The sequence below is a fragment of the Megalobrama amblycephala genome, linkage group LG4 (genome assembly GCF_018812025.1).
Source record: "Megalobrama amblycephala isolate DHTTF-2021 linkage group LG4, ASM1881202v1, whole genome shotgun sequence".
Classification (NCBI taxonomy): Eukaryota; Metazoa; Chordata; class Actinopteri; order Cypriniformes; family Xenocyprididae; genus Megalobrama; species Megalobrama amblycephala.
The window spans coordinates 17,471,702-17,491,324 of NC_063047.1; the positions used below are offsets into that span (position 1 = coordinate 17,471,702).

The following is a 19,623-nucleotide window of genomic DNA, read 5'->3' on the forward strand; positions in this document are numbered from 1 at the left end:
CATAATGATCTCTATTCCGAGGGTATGACTGATTGTTTTATTTTCTTTAAAGTATCCTTGAAAAGGGAGTTGGACTTGTCAAACTGTGGTAAGTCAAAGTTCTTTCTGTAACTGGGCCTTTACTGCACATCCTAAATGTTGCATTAACTTTCACAGCTGTTTTTAAACAGATATTCTTCTACAATGTGGATCACATCTTCCCATTTCAAACTGACTTTGATCTCCGTCAACAGGGCTTTATGTTCTATTAGTATTCTCTCCCTGAGCTCGACAACAGATAAAGGTTTACCTGCCCACCAACAGCTGCATTTGATGCTTGAGATCTCATTCATGCACACACAGACATGACTTTATGATCAAGCAACTTTTACCCCAGTGTCGCCTAGCAACCACCATCAAGTATCAAAGTTTAGCGTGAGGAGGACAAATAAAAAACTGTGCAGTTGCTTGGTTTGCTTAGCACAGATATTTCACAGCTGAGTGTCACGCGCACACCTGTGAGGCAGCAGGGCAGGTGATGAGCTGTCTGACCTCTGGCGTCGCTGTATGCGTCGGGATGCAGGTCTTGGCACAGGCTGCAATTAATAATGGATGGGTGTTATTTACGCACGGAACGGCACAAGGCATTTCCCCCGGACCTCCTCTGATGAGTTTCTGCCTCATTTAGGATCATGTTCCTGCCGTTTCCCGCGGGAACTCTTTAAAGCTGGCTGAGATATGGCTCGCTTTCTCTCGTTCTCATTCAGAGGGTTTCTTTTCTGCTGCAGTGTATTGCTGGATGGAAAGGTTATGAAACGGACCATGAAATCCAGCTGCACATGATGTCACCTCACACAAATGTCTGTAAAATCCTGTCACGGCGTACTTGCAAATTGAGGATTTACAGTGTGGAATCGGTATTAGAAACACTGGGGTCTGACGAGACGTGATTAACGTGGATTTGTTCTTCATTAAAGTTCTGCGCCCCTGCAGTCCCGTGTCAGGTTCTGATAAAGGCCGCGTGGGACTCGGAAGGGTGATATATTTTATCTCGTTCCATCCAGCTTTGTTTAACCGAGGTTTTCGTCTGCTGTAATGGATGCCTGTTTTTCAGAATCAGCCAAAATGACTGGAGTAGTTGAGAAGTTATAATCTGTTCATTTCTTCCCACATAGAAGGCGACGTTCTCAGGACCTTGTGCAACGTTCTCTAAAAGTTCTCTAAAGGTGACGAAAATTCCGAACTTTTACAGAACATTCGGGATGTCCCTAAAACGTCCTCTTTTGGTAATGAAAGTGCTGCAGTTCAAGGTTCCTTATATGACTTTAGGGGGACGTTCCATTTTGGTTATTTTATGGTCAAAAAAGAACTTACAAAGAGGATATTTGGGACGTTAACAGAACGTTCTTCTGTTGGTCATTTAATAACGTTCCCGATATGAGTTTAGGAGGATGTTCTATTTTGGTTATTTTATGGTCATGCAAGAAAGTTACAAAGAGGACATTTGGGAACTTATCAGAACGTCCTATAGTAATAGTCCCCTAAACATTCCCAGAATGTCCTGAATGTTCCCTGAAGGTCCACCAAATAACGTCCCCCAACCCTTAAAAGAACTCCACATTGTGACCGTCTCTGAACGCACTGGGAACGATACTAGGTAACAGTTTAACGCCGCTAGAACTTTTACATTCTCAGAACGTCCCCACTGGTGTTGAAGACGTTGTCTAGTAACGTTCAATTTTTTGACAAGGGTAGCAGGGACGTTCTGAGAACATTTCCAAATAAAATATGGTTCCCTAAATGTTCAGAGAACATCTTGAATGTTCTGTGAAGGTCCGCCAAATAACGTCCCCCAAACCTTAAAAGAACTCCACATCGTGACCGTCTGTGAACGTACTGGGAACGTTACTAGGCAACGTCCTTAACACCATTGGGGACGTTGTTCTGGGAATGTAAAATTTCTAGCGGGGTTAACGTCAAAAGCCAGGGGGTGTGTTTAAAAATGGCATATTGCATACTATTCTTTGAAAGAAAGTATGGATGGAAGCATTGACAAACAGAAATCTGCTTGGCTTTAAAGGGTTAGTTCACCCAAAAATGAAAATTCTTTCATTAATTACTCACCCTCAGTGGTGTAATGTAACGAAGTAATAATACTTTGTTACATAAAATGTATACTTTTACTTTGATACATTTTCCCATAGCATTTTCGTTACTTACTACAAAATAAGTCGGAAGAGCACAGACTGCAAGCAAGCATGTGCAAACAAGTGCTCGCACAACCGCGGTTTATTTCATTTTCCGGGTTGTGTCCGTTGCTGGAGCGGCTGAGAAGAGTGCGCTGTCATTACGAGACATTACGAGAGCGACCTCTAGAGGTGAAATAAAAACTATCACGATGCCTCATAGAGTTTGTTTTGACACGTGACGTGTGGCTGCGCTGCACAGAGCGGGACACTTAAAAAACGGATTTAAAACGGACAACAAAACGGTATGTTATACAGTATACACTACAGTACATGTTTTCATATCATTATAAAGTAATTAGTTTGTTGACTAGATGCTGCATTAGTGGAGAACAGCAGTATGTTTGCCGTCGAGGCCGAGAGGATGCTAACATTAGTAGTACCTTAAGCGGTTAAAACAATGTGACAAAAACACCAACTGTTTAATGTCACGATTTTTACCATTCATTTGCATTAGTTTATGTCCATTTGTTCACTGTTATGCATTCGTTATCCAGCGTAGTTGCATATTTAAACTGTATTCTCATCATGTAGCGACAGAAACATAAATTGAAATGTATTCGATTTCAGTTCTTTTTTATCGGCACTGTAACACATATTTTCATTAGATAATCATCAAGTTTTCTAAAATAGAGGCAAATAATGTGTGAAAGTATACATATAATAGACACATGCTATGCCTTTGTGTGTAAAGATGGTCATTTTTAAGCATGACTGTTATGAAATGGTAACACTTTACAATAAGAGTCCATTTGTAATACATTGTTAATTTCGACATTTACATTTTTACATTTTAATGTCTCTTACATTAGTTATAATGCACTATGAATTAACATGAACGATCAATGTATAATTAATATATTAGTATTTTTATATTTAAAAATTACAATAAACATTTAGCCATTTTTTAATTCAAAGAAACAAAATGTAAGAAAGAGTTATAACTGAACATAATCATGCTGCTCAAACTGTATATAACAATTTTTAATTATATTTTTTGCTCCTTTTGTATTTTACATTTACTTGTACTTTTACTTTCAATACTTAAGTACGTTTAATATCAAAAAAATACTTTTTGTACTTAAGTACAAAAAAAATATCACAACTTTTACTCAAGTAGCATTCTAAACAGTGACTTTGACTTCTACCAAAGTCATTTTCTGATAAGATATCTATACTTTTACTCAAGTATGGTTTTCGAGTACTTTATACGCCACTGCTCCCCCTCATGTCGCTCCACACCCGTAAGACCTTCATTCATCCTCAGAACACAAATGAAGATCTTTTTGATGAAATCTGAGAGATTTCTGTCCCTACATTGACAGCGATGCAACCGACACTTTGATGCTTCAAAAAGGTTATAAAGGAGATCATAAAACTAGTAGTTTAGCAGTTGCAAAATACTACTAAATAGTTCAGAATACATACGGCATAGAATGCTTATATTCCATTCTGAACAGAACACAGCCATGGAGGTAATAAAAGTAAACAAGAAAAGAATAAGCTTGATTTAAAAGGAGCGTTCAAAGCCCTGAAAAAGATCATTAAAAAAAAGAATAGGAAAAGACAGAACAACATCTACACCTGTAAAGCGAATAGGGCCACCGCCATCACTTGCCTCTGAAATCTCATCGAACACCAAAAATCATCCAGCCGCATCTAAACCTCATTCTTTTCAAGTTTGCCTGAGTAAGGATGCAGCCAAGTTCAAAGGAAAGTTACCTTTCCGCGAGCTCCCGTCCTGCTCTGTATTCCGCAGCTCTCTCTGCATCATTTGGGAGGCATTGTTTTCTTCTTGTGGACAGTCGATTTCCAGATCCCGTCTGCATCTGGAAATGAGATACAGTCCTCTTTTCTCACACTATTGTGCATCTCAATTAAGAGCTGTGGTCTAAGCACACTCGCTTGGCAAAGAAGAGCCACCTTGACTGCTCTTTTCTTTCCTTTCATAAAGAGGTGTCTAGAATTTGCAGTGAAAATGTTTTCCAGTATTGTTTTTGTGACTTTAAATTGCAGTATTAAATGAAACCTCAACACAGAACTCAAGTGTGCTTAAACTCTGAAATACTAATGTCAAAATCAGGCAGTGAGTGTGCAAAGTTAACACATCAAACCAAAGATTAAACTCAAATAAATATCTAAAGGAAACTGATTGAAGATATTTTATTAAAAGCTTTTCGAAAAAACGCTGATTCGACACGCTGATTCATTATGCTCCGAAGCTTCATGAAGCAGTGTTTTGAAATCGGCCATCACTAAATAAGTCGTTATTTTGTTTTTTTGGCGCACCAAAAAGTATTCTCATCGCTTTATAATATTAATATTGAACCACTGTACTCACATGAACTGATTTAAATATGTTTTTAGTACATTAATGGATCTTGAGAGAGAAAATGTCATTGCTGGCTATGCAGGACTCACTGAGCCATCGGATTTCATCAAAAATATCTTAATTTGCATTCCGAAGATGAACGAAGGTCTTACGGGTGTAGAACGACATGAGCGTGAGTAATAAATGACAGAATTTTCATTTTTGTGTGAACTAACCTTTTAAATGCATTTTGGTCGATTGGATCACAAGTGGACGACGCTAAATACAGGTGTAAACGGGCTCCAAAATGTTTTGAGCTTGTCCACTTTCAACCACTTCTAGAGGTAAACGCATTTGACTGGATTGTTTTCATAGTGTAGATGCTCATGTGGTCAAATGTGTTCGAACAGCCACAAAAAAAAACATCTACTCTCCTCCTACAAGACCCAATTTTGGTTTGAGGATGAAAAACGTACCAAGCACAAAGTTCTATTACTATTCCTGATTTCTAACCATGGGCGTCGGAAGCAAAAAAAATGTGGGTGGGTCATCCTCCAAAAATTTTCGACTGGAGTAGATAATTTATTTATATAAACTATGCGTTCATAGTTATATATATATATATATATATATATTCTAACACGCATTCACCGCGTTCGACTGGAGGAAATTAAAGAATGTGTTTTTCTTATCTCCAGTTGTGTTCATATATAAATTGTGTGAACTTATTTCATCCATTAGATTGAAAGATCTGAAAAAATCCATACATTTACCCGCCCATAGACCCTCCCCTCGAAGACATCAGGACAGAAGTGGTTGAAAGTGAACAAAAGAGACTTAGATTAAAACACCAGGTGTAAACGGGAATGTTTCTCTTTCGTCTACTTGTGATCCAATCAACCAAAACGCATCTTAATACCAGCTGTAAACAGGGCCAAAGCGTTTTGCACTCAAAAGTAGTCCAACCCCAAATTTAATCACTAACAAGATCATGCTCTTGCAAACTCTTCTAACTCAAACTTTTAGGGAAAATTTATTTAAATAAAGACTGAAAGAGTTGTTGTGACCGTGGTGTAGTTCATATATAGCCTACGTTTAGTGATTATCTTCTGGCGATTGTATTTAGGCTTGTATTTTTTGCAATAATCCAAAAGCCAATGGAAAAATCCTATTGGGTTTTGGTCGAGGGAACCAGGGTGATGCTGACTTATGGTCCGTCCTACAAAAATACATCATCATAGTGCTGATTCAATACTGTAATGTTCTAATGCTACAGCAAGGAGGTCTCATTGCCAGGAGCTCTGCGCCATAAACACTTCAGATCCCGCCACGGGGCTCTTCATCAGACGAGTGCCCTTGAACGAGGATCATTACCCCCTTGTACTTTAGGGAAGCTTGTCCTGATCTGACCCCGGTCTCTGCGCGCAGATCTCAGGGCTGGGTAGAGTAAATGCGACCTGTGCTTAGTAACAAAAATGACTCATCATAGCAAACAGTAGCTTCAGTTAATGAAGCAGAAATACCCTTCACAGGAAATTATAAAGGACAGACTTTCTCATACATGTACTGCCCAAAAACAGAAAAGCAATAAGCTGCTCTTGACGACAGTGAGGGTTTAAATGTACAACAAAACACTAAAAATTATGTGATAGAATGATTAGATTTTTCTCTGGTTTTGATATCACTAGGCTTTACAATCAATCATGTAAACGGCTTAAGGAGCGCTTGGACAGCGATTAAAATCATTGGTCATGGCCACTGTCTCTGCAAATTAATGATTCTTGGTAAAAACAAATGACTTTAAGTCTGTGCAAATTGCTGTTAGTGTGAACACCTTTAGAAATCATTTATTTAATGATTTGTTCCCCATTACCTCTGGTAATGTACACAGCTTAATTGTTCTTAGAGCAAATTTAAGAACTGAAACCTTACAGTCTTTAACAAAGTTTAAAGCACTGAAGTGTAGTCGGCTTATTAATCATAACTATTAACACTCAAGTGCACCGTTAAGAAGATTGCGTTTTTAGAAGTTTTTTGGATGTTTTTGAAAGTTCTGCTCACCAAGACTGCATTTATTTGAGTAAAAAAAAACAACATAATTTTGTGAAATGTTATTAAAATTTAAAGTAGCTGTTTTCTATTTGCATACACTGTAAAATGTAATTTATTTCTGTGTTTAAAGCTGAATTTTCAGCATCATTACTTCAGTGTCACATGATCCTTAAGAAATCATTCTAATATGATGATTTATTATCAACGTTGGAAACAGTTGCACTGCTTAATATTTTTGTGAAAACCATGATGCATTTTTTCAGGATTCTTTGATGCACAGAAAGTTAAAAAGAACAGCATGTATTGGAAATAGAAATCTTACTGACCCCAAACTTTTGAACAATAGTGTACATATAAACGTAAATTGTTTTAGTGCAGTTAAGCATGTTCGTAGACGTATAAAATTAATTTTCCAAAAGCTTGGGCGTCACGTTAGTCATCTATCTTCTAAAAATGGTATTGAAACCTGTCCATAAATCACTACAGGCGACGCTTTCAAACATGACTACTTTTTTCTTGTACAAGATCCTCATTTCAACCAGGAAATGCAAGACAAAGAAAATGAAAGTCGTTCAGCATTAATCATTATTATTTCTGAACATACAAAAAGCGTGTACAGTCACAGTCTGAGCAGAGTTTGGTAACACAGACCAGAAGATGCTTTGGCAAGAAAAGCTTCTGACTACACCTGAAGCATGTCAGTTATGTATTTGCTTTAATAAATGACACTTTTGACCGCTGAAAAAAAACAAACTCTAGTCTAAAACATGAGTATGACTGGTATGATTTGCTGCCAAACTCCCACAGCCCATTTCATTCACGGTAAGGTAACTGTACAGCTCACTCTGAGAGCGTTTAAGCATATGGCTACTTGGAGTTTTATGCCGTTCGGACTTGCAAGCACTTCTGTTAAAGCGTGGCTGTGCACACGCACACACTCATACAAAGGTAAAGAGTCTATCATGTCTCAGTTTTTCTTCTTCCTCCCTCTAAGCAAGTGTCCAGATCTGCGCTTCTCCTCAGGGGTCACTGGGCTCCACGTCGGGCTGCTGGGAGGAGGGAGGAGGCGGGTCAGAAGAGGAGGTGATACGGTCACCTGAACCATATGTGTTCTGGAGAGAGCGGGACACGTAATTCCAGTATTCCCTTCTAATGGTGTCCTTCTCCTCGGCCAGGAACTTACAGAGCTAAAAAACACAAACGGGTGTAATTGTGAGCAGCACAAAATCAAGGGATGTGGCTGGAAAGCAGGATTCTGACGAGAAGATTTAAAAGACATGGAATTTAAACTCTAAGGCATTGAGTGAACGCTGTACATATTTCAGACTCTGTAAAACAACAGGGGAGTAGAAGTCTAAATGCAGCTCTGACATTTTCCCACGTAACGAGCGCCTGCGTACAGCAGTGAGACCGCCGGCTCCCTCTGAGCAGCAGTAAAAGCCAGTTCAGACCTTATGAAAGGAAATCTGCTGGTTATGCTCATCAATATTCTGCACTTCACAGTCTCATGGAAAGGTCAGCGGTCTGAGTTCTCTAGCTCGACCTGATGAGGAATTCTCCAGAAACATGAGCAGAATCCTTTCTAGAACCTTTCAGGAATTGTGAAGCTTCCACTATAGAATCACTTAGAACCATTCTAGAACTCTAGAACTGTTGTGAGGGTTCTACTGTAGAAATCATCACAAATATTCTAGAACCCTGTGAGGTTTTCACAGAAGAACCCCTCAGAACCATTTTATAATTATTTCGAGGGCTCCACTATAGAAACCATCAGAACCATTTTAGAACTTTTGTGAGGGTTCCACAGAAGAACCCCTCAGAACCAATTTATAACTATTCTGAGGGTTCCACTAAAGAAACCATCACAAATATTCTATAACTATGTAAGGGCTCCACTATAGAAACCCTCAGAACCATTCTAGAACTGCAGAAACCATCTAGAATCAAATATCAAATCATCAAATATTCTAGAACCGTGTGAAGTTTCCACAGTAGAACCCCTCAGAACCATTTATAACTATTGGAAAAGATTCACTGTAGAAACCATCACAAGTATTCTCTAACTATGTAAGGGCTCCACTATAGAAACCTTCAGAACCATTCTAGAACTGCAGAAACCATCTAGAATCAAATATCAAATCATCAAATATTCTAGAACCGTGTGAAGTTTCCACAGTAGAACCCCTCAGAACCATTTATAACTATTGGAAAAGATTCACTGTAGAAACCATCACAAGTATTCTCTAACTATGTGAGCATTCCACTGTAGAACCCCTCAGGACCATTTTAGAAGTATTCTGAGGGTTCCACTATAGAAACCATCACAAATATTCTATAACTATGTGAGGGTTCCACTACAGAACCCATCAGAACTATTCTAGAACTGGTCAGAGGGTTTCACTATAGAAACCATCACGGATACTCTAGAACTGTGTGAGGGTTTCACAGAAGAACCTCTCAGAACCATTTTAGAACTATTCTGAGGGTTCCACTAAAGAAACCATCACAAATATTCTATAACTGTGTAAGGGCTCCACTATAGAAACCCTCAGAACCATTCTAGAACTGCAGAAACCATCTAGAATCAAATATCAAATCATCAAATATTCTAGAACCGTGTGAAGTTTCCACAGTAGAACCCCTCAGAACCATTTATAACTATTGGAAAAGATTCACTGTAGAAACCATCACAAGTATTCTCTAACTATGTGAGCATTCCACGATAGAACCCATCAGAACCATTATAGAACTATTCTGTGGGTTCCACTCACAAATATTCTATAAGTGTGTGAGGTTTCCACGATAGAACCCATCAGAACCATTTTAGAAGTATTCTGAGGGTTCTACTATAGAAACCATCACAAATATTCTATAACTATGTGAGGGTTCCACTATAGAACCCATCAGAACTATTCTAGAACTATTCAGAGGATTCCACTATAGAAACCATCACGAATACTCTAGAACTGTGTGGGGGTTCCACAGAAGAACCTCTCAGAATAACATTCTAGAACTGTTCTGGGGGTTCCACTATAGAAACCATCACAAATACTCAAGAACTGTGTGAGGTTTCCACAGTAGAACTCCTCAGAATCATCTTATAACTATTGTTAAAAGATTCACTGTAAAAACCATCACAAGTATTCTATAACTATGTGAGGGTTCCACAATAGAACCCATAAGAACCATTTTATAACTATGTGACGGTTCCACTATAGAACCCCTCAGAACGATTTTATAACTATTCTGAGGGTTCCACTATAGAAACCATTACAATTATTCCATAACTATGTGAGGGTTCCACTACAGAACCCATCAGAACCATTCTAGAACCGTGTGAGGGTCGCACAAAAGAACACCTCAGAACCATTTTAGAACTTTTGTAAAAGGTTTACTGTAGAAAACATCACAAATATTCTATAACTATGTGAGGGTTCCACTACAGAGTAACAGAACCCATCAGAACTATTCTAGAACTGTTCAGAGGGTTCACGAACCATCACGAATACTCTAGAACTGTGTGGGGGTTCCACAGAAGAACCTCTCAGAACCATTCTAGAACTGTTCTGGGGGTTCCACTATAGAAACCATCACAAATATTCTAGAACTGTGTGACGGTTCCACAGTAGAAACCCTCAGAACCATTATAGAACTATTGTAAAAGTTTCACTGTAGAAACCATCACAAATATTCTATAACTATGTAAGGGTTCCACTATAGAAACCCCCAGAACCATTTTAGAACTATTCTGAGGGTTCCACTATAGAAACCATCACAAAAATGATAGAATTGTGTGATGGTTCCACAAAAGAACCAATCAGAACTATTGTAAAAAAAAATTCACGGAAGAAACCATCACAAATATTTTATAGCCTAACTATGTGAGGGTTTCACTATAGAACCCCTCAGAACCATTCTAGAACTACTGTAAAAGCTTCACTGTAGAAACTATCACAAATATTCTTTAACTATGTGAGGGTTCCGCTATAGATCCCATCAAAACAATTCTAGAACCGTTGTGAAATATTTGAGAACTGTGTGAGGGTTCCACAAAAGAACCATTCTAGAACTGTTTGAGTGTTACAATAAATAACCATTTAAATCCATTCTAGAACCATGTGAGAGTTCCAATGCACAATTTTTTGAATCATGAAAAATCCTTTCTACATCCACTCTACAACTGCGATGACTTTATGAGAAGAGTGTTCCAAAACAAAATTGGTTCTACAGTCATATGAGGATCATTGTAAGAGAATACAATCAGTTCTAGAACTATGCAATTCCTCGAATGCCATCCACTCCACATTACTATAAAGTTTCATTTTTGTCTTGGCACAGAAGAACTATCCATTTCATATCCGTGGATATTTTTCCTCTGAACTCTTTCATATTCCTCATCTCATATGCTTGTGATTCTGACTGCAGCTGAAAGGTTGAACCAGCTTTTTTTAAACACATACACATGGCCTCAATTTCAAAACAGAAAATCATTTTCAACTCCATCATCAGGATGAGAAACCCACAGCAAAGAAATCTCATTAACCTCAACTCAGACAACATCCGCACATTTGCAGAGGAAAACACAAGGCCTGTCACGGAGAAATACTCAAGAGACGAATAATACTTTCTCTGTTCCGACTTTCCTTTCTTCGTGGAGCAGACAAGCTCTTTGACGTGAGGAGACAGCCATGTAATGTTTTATATGCATTTAGTTTACTGAAATGGAACCATAGTTCAATAATTAATTAACATCTATTAAAGTTGTGTTGAGTTAATATTTAGAGACCAGGGCTTTCAGCTAAAGACAGAATTCCAAAAGTCTCTAATTACTTTAATCATTGGACGTGGATGATGTCTAGTGTTTTGTATGAACCACCAAACTGTGAAATATTCAACAGATTCTATAAAATATAGATATCCGTGAATGAACCTGAATGCTACAAGAGATGAAATATAATCACTACACTCTAAGAAGTAATTCAGGGGACCTGTTAACTTAAATAAATTCAAGTTAAAAATTAAAATTTATACTTTTATATTTAATTTTTTTGAGTAATCAACTTAAAAATTTGTGTTTATGCTACAAATTAAGTTCCTCTAACTCAGTGTAGCTTGTTGGTGGAACGTAAATTCACTCAAAGTTGTCATAACTCAAAAAAATTGATACAAACTGTTGCGTTAATTTTATTTGTTGAGCCAACATTATTGAGTGTATGCCAACGGATAAAACTACATATTCTTTATGAAAACGCTTTACATGTGATATGAGCTAATGAAATATTTATGATGAAAAACTCAGTCCTTATAGTAATGTTGCACTCAGGCACATTTTGCAACAGCATCAATGATAAGCTTTGATGATTATTCAACGATAAAGCAGCTATTTGCAGTGGCTACACACACAAAATGGAAACTTCACAGCGAGCAAGTTTACATGCACATGTAAACACTGCCCTTGTTTTCTGTATGTGTGAAGTCACAGCTCACCTCCAAGGCCTTGTTGAGCGCCTCACGCTGGTCATGGCTGGAGTTGTTGGTCTCCAGAGCGTCTTCATAGAGGTCGACCAGGAAGGCGGCGAGATATGGAGAACTGCACGAGTCCTGAAGCTCTGTCACCTGCTCCAGCAGTCCAGGATATGAGGACAGACCACCATCCTGTAGGATCCTGAGTCACAGAACCGACACATACATCATGATGCTCTGAGATAAATCAAAATAAACATGCAATGAAAAAAAAAAACGGTATTTATGTATCTCCAATTATGAGCAATAGTAATGCTTGCCTTGGCAAACACTATTAATGATCCATGTTGTGCTTTGCCCATATATTTTTACATTCAAGTGAAAACTGTTTATATTCTTCTGTTAGTGGTGATCATCTGCCATCTGCTGGTTGCATGTATGAAAGAGAAATCGGATGAATTTGCAGCACTCACCCTTTTAAATAGTTCCAAGCGCTCTCGTTGTGAGGAGCTTTCTTTATTTGTTTCAGCGTGTACCTAAAGACAGAGAGAGGCGTTGCATGGTTTTAATTATGCCATTTTTACGTACCAGTAACAAATAATAGTCTTTATATACAGTACAGTCCAAAAGTTTGGAACCACTAAGATTTTTAATGTTTTTAAAAGAAGTTTCGTCTGCTCACCAAGGCTACATTTATTTAATTAAAAATACAGTAAAAAAACAGTAATATTGTGAAATATTATTACAATTTAAAATAACTGTGTACTATTTAAATATATTTGACAAAGTAATTTATTCCTGTGATGCAAAGCTGAATTTTCAGCATCGTTACTCCAGTCTTCAGTGTCACATGATCCTTCAGAAATCATTCTAATATGCTGATCTGCTTCTCAATAAACATTTATGATTATTTTCAATGTTGAAAACAGTTGTGTATTTTTTTTTCAGGATTCCTTGATGAATAGAAAGTTCAAAAGAACAGCATTTATCTGAAATACAAAGCTTGTAGCATTATACACTACCGTTCAAAAGTTTGGGGTCAGCAAGAATTTTTATTTTTTATTTTTTTGAAAAGAAATTAAAGAAATGAATACTTTTATTCAGCAAGGATGCATTAAATCAATCAAAAGTGGCAGTAAAGACATTTATAATGTTACAAAAGATTAGATTTCAGATAAACACTGTTCTTTTGAACTTTCTATTCATCAAATAATCCTGAAAAAAAATATTGTACACAAATATGTTGTACAATTGTACACATTAAATGTTTCTTGAGCAGCAGATCAGCATATTAGAATGATTTCTGAAGGATCATGTGACACTGAAGACTGGAGTAATGATGCTGAAAATTCAGCTTTGCCATCACAGGAATAAATTACTTTGTGAAATATATTCAAATAGAAAACAGTTATTTTAAATTTTCACAATATTACTGTTTTTACTGTATTTTTAATTAAATAAATGTAGCCTTGGTGAGCAGACGAAACTTCTTTTAAAAACATTAAAAATCTTAGTGGTTCCAAACTTTTGGACTGTACTGTATGTGGATTCTGCAGAAATTCTTGTTTTAAAAGCAAATAAACATTCACACTTTGCAGTATTTGTTTGGAGAGTAACCACACTTGTGTCTTCTTCACACAAGCAGCTTGAAGTGATTCATATGACTCTAATGATCCATTTAATATGATATAAATCTTTGTTAATGTAAATGAAAGGCATTTTAAAGTGTTTATGATGGTATGCGATGAAAAATATACATAGATTTCCTTTTGACCAATGGACGAAATCAGTTTAAACTTTTCATTATTGTAATTTTTTCAGATGTATCACAAGTTAAAGGATTAGTTCACTTTCAAATAAAATTCCTGATAATTTACTCACCCCCATGTCATCCAAAATGTTCATGTCTTTCTTTCTTCAGTTAAAAAAAAATTAAGGTTTTTGATGAAAACATTCCAGGATTTTTCTCCTTATAGTGGACTTCACTGGACTCCAAACGGTTGAAGGTCAAAATTACAGTTTCAGTGCAGCTTTAAATGATACCAGATGAGGAATAAGAGTCTTATCTAGCGAAACCATCAGTCATTTTCCAAAAAAATGTAAATGTATATGCTTTATAATAACAAATGATCGGATTTGTAAGTGCTTTCGCCAAAACCGCACTTTTGTATTCTTCAAAAAGCTTATGCTGTATGTCCTACGCCTTCCCTATTCTACTTACGGAAAAAATTTAACTAGCGCTGCATTCGTTCCATAAGTAGAATTTAAAGCCCTAAAGGGTTTAAAGCCCTTTGAAGCTGCACTGAAACTGTAATTTTGACCTTCAACCGTTTGGAGGTCATTGAAGTCCACTATAAGGAGAATAATCCTGGAATGTTTTCATTAAAAACCTTCATTTCTTTTTGACTTAAGAAAGAAAGACATGAACATCTTGGATGACATGGGGGTGAGTAAATTATCAGGAAATTTTTATTTGAAAGTGAACTAATCCTTTAAGAACGAAAACAAAACTGAATTGTGATCATTGTGAAAAATCTTTGAGCAAAAAGGCTCTGGTTTGGTAGTGTCAATGAATAAGACTCACTGCACTTCTCTGTCGAGGATGACAGGGTCGGAGTATCCGCTGGTGTGGCTGATGACGAAGTGTCTCTGATTCCATGCGGAGTTATTCCTCACATCCTCCTCTAACAGTTCCTCCACATATTCCAGCTCTCCGTCCCACAGCTTATACTCCTGTGACACACAGAGACAGACCATGAACAGATGCAGATCAGCAAACAGTTTACACGCCACACTGCGGCTGTGAATCTGTACCTGGATGACCCACTGTCTGTGCTGCCACGCGTGGTAGTTCTTGGCATCTTGACTGAGAATTTCTGCTACAAACTGCAGCTCATCCGACGGGTCGTTCAGCCACTCCACCACCATCCGCCTGTGATGCCTGAAGATTGTTTAACAAATAATCATTATGTTGCAGCTCCTCTCTTCCCAGTCTGTCAGTAACGCTCTGTTTAGTTCCTGTCTCTATGAAGCCCCTCCTTTTGAAAAGCACAATATGCTCTGATTGATCGACTAGAGCAGTGTGTTGGGAAATGTTGGGAAATGTCCCGCCCCTTACCATGATCGCCAGTTTCAACACACTACTAACTAACTCAACCAGGCCCCGCCCCTTTATTCTGCGTATGAATTATTTAAGTGAGAAATATTGTGAAGATGGAGGCGTTTCAGGGAGTTCAGAAACACTGACACTAACATCACTATTAAATAAACTTCAAACTCATTTGTACCTACAGGCTGAGATGGACTTACCAGACTTGGTAGTTCTTAGGCTGATCTTCTATGATGGCTGTGATATACTTCATCTCTTCTCTCAGGTCTTTATCAAGAGCCTGCAGTAAAACTCTTCTGTAGTGCCTACAGACATCAAAAGTCACACTTTAGTGCAGGTTTCTTGCACTTGCTTTCTGCAGACCAAAGCAACCAGATGTTTAAATCTGCAACCCAGTGCAGACTGAGAAATAGTTATTGAGCAAAGAACGCATTAAACTGATTAAAAGTGACAGTAAAAGACGTTTATATAATGTTACAAAAGATTCTATTTTAAATAAATGCTGTTCTTTTGCACTTTATATTAATCAAACACTCCTGAAAAATAAAATGTATGACAGTTTCCATAAAAATATGAACTATTTTCAACTGATAATAATCAGAAATGTTTCTTGAGCAGCAAATCATCATATTAGAATGATTTCTGAAGGATCATGTGACACTGAAGACTGGAGTAATGATGCTGAAAATGCAGGTTTGAACACAGAAATAAATTACATTTTACTATATATTCACATAGAAAACAGCTGTTTTAAAGGGTTAGTTCACCCAAAAATGAAAATAATGTCATTTATTAATCGCGCTCATGTCGTTCTACACCCGTAAGACCTTCGTTCATCTTCAGAACTCAAATTAAGATATTTTTTGATGAAATCTGATGGCTCAGTGAGGCCTGCATAGCCAGCAATGACATTTCCTCTCTCAAGATCCATTTATGTACTAAAAACATATTTAAATCAGTTCATGCGAGTACAGTGGTTCAATATTAATATTATAAAGCGATGAGAATATTTTTGGGGCGCCAAAAAAACAAAATAACGACTTATTTAGTGATGGCCGATTCAAAACATTGCTTCAGGAAGATTTGGAGCGTTACGAATCAGCGTGTCGAATCAGCGGTTCGGAGCGCCAAAGTCACGTGATTTCAGCAGTTTGGCGGTTTGACACGCGATCCGAATCATGATTCGACACAAAAGATTCATAACGCTCCGAAGCTTCCTGAAACAGTGTTTTGAAATCGGCCATCACTATATAAGTCGTTATTTTATAATATTAATATTGAACCACTGTACTCACATGAACTGATTTAAATATGTTTTTAGTACATTAATGGATCTTGAGAGGAAATGTCATTGCTGTCAATGCAGGCCTCACTGAGCCATCGGATTTCATCAAAAATATCTTAATTTGTGTTCTGAAGATTAACGAAGGTCTTACGGGTGTGGAACGACATGAGGGTGAGTAATAAATTTTCATTTTTGGGTGAACTATCCCTTTAAATTGTAATAATATTTCACAGTTTTTACCGTAACATTCACATTTATAAGCTGATTTAATTATCAGTTATCTCACCATACTGTGTAATTTGCGGCGTTGAGCTCGATGGCTTCAGCGGTCAGTGCAAATGCTCTGTCGCTCTTCTCATCGTTCTTCAGAAGCGCTCTGAACATGTCAAACACGTCTGTGACTGCAGATGACAGATTTAACATTCACATTAATAAAACGAGCAACTAACAGCATACAGTCATTAACCTGAATAAACCCTGACAGCATGATCGGGTCGTGTTTCACACTGAACTGGTTTATAACATTATCCCATTAATCATCACATGACTACTTAAATAAATAAATGGGCATGTAATAGAACGATGGACATAAACTGAGATTATTCTATTATGTGAGAAGAGAAAAAGTGTGATACGAGAGACATGAAAGATGAGGAATCAATGATAATGTGTGATACTAAAAATAGAGCTGTTTTTGGTTCAAGCTTCATTGAATAAAAGGTACTTACATTTCTCTGAATAAGCGATCTTCACCACAGGGTTCGGTCCATCATCTTGAGGAACGGGTTCGAGATCCGCCCACTCTTTTCTGTCCCTAAAAGAACAAAACAATCACATTAAAGGGCCCATTCATTTCACCAAGACTCAAATGGACCTCTTTAGAATTAATAAAGCCAAAGAAGTGATTCAGTTTGTATTTTGAATGTGATATGACTCTATATGACATTTATTTTGAATAAGCTGCCATCAAGAATAATATCAATAGAAACCAACTTTGTTTGTTTTCATCTGGATTAAAGTCACCATGAAACCAAAATGGACAATTCTTGTTTTTTTATGGAATATTGCAATGTTTATTATGATTTATCGGTGCACATCATTATTTTAAATTCATGTTCCTGGTAATCTTGAATCAGAATAACTTCCCCTCCTTTTGCAGCATCTCTTCTCTTCTCTGATGAGGGCGGGGCAACCTGTCACTCACATGAGATCCACCAATAGTAAACCACAACCATCCAATCAATTCCACACAGACAAAATCAAGCCCTGCCCTACATTTGTTCTTGTTTGAGAAACGTTTCATTCGGATATACAAAACAATATGGAAGAAAAGACGAGCGCAACTTCTGTTTCATGCCAGATATTTTAATCCTACCTATTTATTTTGATTCAGCTCATATTAAACGTCATGATTCTCTTAAGTTTTATTCAAAATCAGGCAGAAATCAAGAGAAGTGACAAAGAACATGGGAGTCAGCAACGAGTCAATAGAATGAATCAATAAAGAAAACGGTTCATTTGAATCTCTTAATTCTCAAACTTCTGACAGCTGAATTTAGTTCATTTGAATCAGAAAATGGGTAAAGTGATCATCAAACAAGTTTCAACATTAAAAAAAAAAAAACTTCTTTAGGCTCATTTTTATGGATTCATCTTGTGTGAATCACTCAGAATCAATGATGAGAAACTTCCCTTTACTGAAACTCAGGATTAAACAGACTCTAATAGTCCTGATCTGGATTAAAACGACTCTTCTTTAGCCCAGGATTACAAAGACTCCTAATTCAGATCATGTGAATCACTCAAAAAAAAAAAAATAATAATAATAATAATTGAGAAATGAAAGTGGCCAAAACAAAAATCAGTGGGTGATCAAAAAGCCTACTTTTGATTAAATCCTGCTCAATTCTCTTAACTCAGTTCAAATGAATCATTCTGACGTATTGATTCATTTCAAGTGAATATGAATCACTCTGAACTGACATAAGAACACATCTTTAGTGGTTATTACACTATTTATATAAACTTCCTCACGAGTTTTCATACCATTTTAATTCAGATCTTTTATTCAGTTTATGTGAATCACTCATAAACATAACTAACACAGCTGCCTGTACACTGATGCTTTAACGAATTAGATGTAATCGAAAACATCATTAAAAGCTGATGTCCAACATAATAAAGAGGAGGATAAATAAATAAAACATCTGTAATTGAAGTGATTCGCCGCACATACATTGAGTTATCATGCTAAGCTAGCTGCTAACCTCACCTGTAGAAGACATAACCTCCTTTAACAGGCTCCTCATATTCCATCTCCGCCTCCTCCACCGGGTTCTCCTCTTCTACTCCGTCCTCCTCCAAATTCTCCCCCAAGGAGTTGGACATTTCTTCAACAGAAGACATTGTAGAGACTGCACTTGCTAACTGTGCAGATGGCTATGGAGCTGACAGAAGCGTGAAGGCAGAGACGCGCCTGATCCTGAAGGCTTTCAAAATAAAAGTCTGGAAGATTTACGCCACATAAGAGCTTTTGCAAATCATAATTATGGCATTAAAAAGTCGTTATTATGGCATACAAAGTGGTATATATGAGATGAAAAGTCGGAATTATTGCATTAAAATTAATAATTATGACATAAAAGTCACCGTGACATAAAAAGTCAAAATTACGATTTAGCATATCATCATTTAGGCTTTTAATGTCGTAATTATGACTTTGTATAGAATTTCGACTTTTTAATCTAATAATTTAGACTTTTATCTTATTGTTATGACCTAAAGTTCACCCAAATATGAAAATAATGTCATTTATTACTCACCCTCATGTCGTTCCACACCCGTAAGACCTTCATTAATCTTCAGAACACAAATTAAGATATTTTTGTTGAAATCCGATGGCTCAGTGAGGCCTGCATAGCCAGCAATGACGTTTCCTCTCTCAAGATCCATTAATGTACTAAAAACATATTTAAATCAGTTCATGTGAGTACAGTGGTTCAATATTAATATTATAAAGCAACGAGAATATTTTTGGTGCGTAATAAATGACATTATTTTCATTTTTGGGTGAACTAACCCTTTAAGTGTGTCATAATTTCACACAAAAAGGGGGAGGGGGGGGGTGTAATATTATAGAATATTTTAAAACAATGTTGTATAAATATATTTTGAATAA

At 37.0% G+C, this 19,623-nt stretch overlaps 1 protein-coding gene across 1 annotated transcript; it reads right to left on the reverse strand.

Annotated features, from left to right (window-relative positions):
* Positions 1–7,159: 7,159 nt before the first annotated feature.
* fnta (farnesyltransferase, CAAX box, alpha) lies at positions 7,160–18,933 on the reverse strand. The gene is made up of 9 exons (XM_048188001.1): positions 18,718–18,933; positions 17,174–17,259; positions 16,732–16,846; positions 15,361–15,465; positions 14,866–14,992; positions 14,636–14,784; positions 12,525–12,587; positions 12,076–12,253; positions 7,160–7,775 (listed from the first exon to the last, which is right to left on the reverse strand). The coding sequence occupies exons 1-9, from the start codon at positions 18,849–18,851 to the stop codon at positions 7,608–7,610; spliced, it is 1,125 nt and encodes a 374-aa protein (XP_048043958.1). The 5' UTR covers positions 18,852–18,933; the 3' UTR covers positions 7,160–7,607.
* Between the last annotated feature and the right edge of the window lie 690 nt (positions 18,934–19,623).

Bases quoted from the DNA above. Each gene is read 5' to 3' on its own strand.
- fnta (XM_048188001.1), bottom strand. From the start codon at position 18,851: ATGTCTTCTGTTGAAGAAATGTCCAACTCCTTGGGGGAGAATTTGGAG. The intron at 12,588-14,635 runs GTGAGTCTTATT...CTCTGTCTTTAG, and splicing joins ATCCTCGACAGAGAAGTGCA to GTACACGCTGAAACAAATAA. The intron at 12,254-12,524 runs GTGAGTGCTGCA...TCTGTGACTCAG, and splicing joins GCTTGGAACTATTTAAAAGG to GATCCTACAGGATGGTGGTC.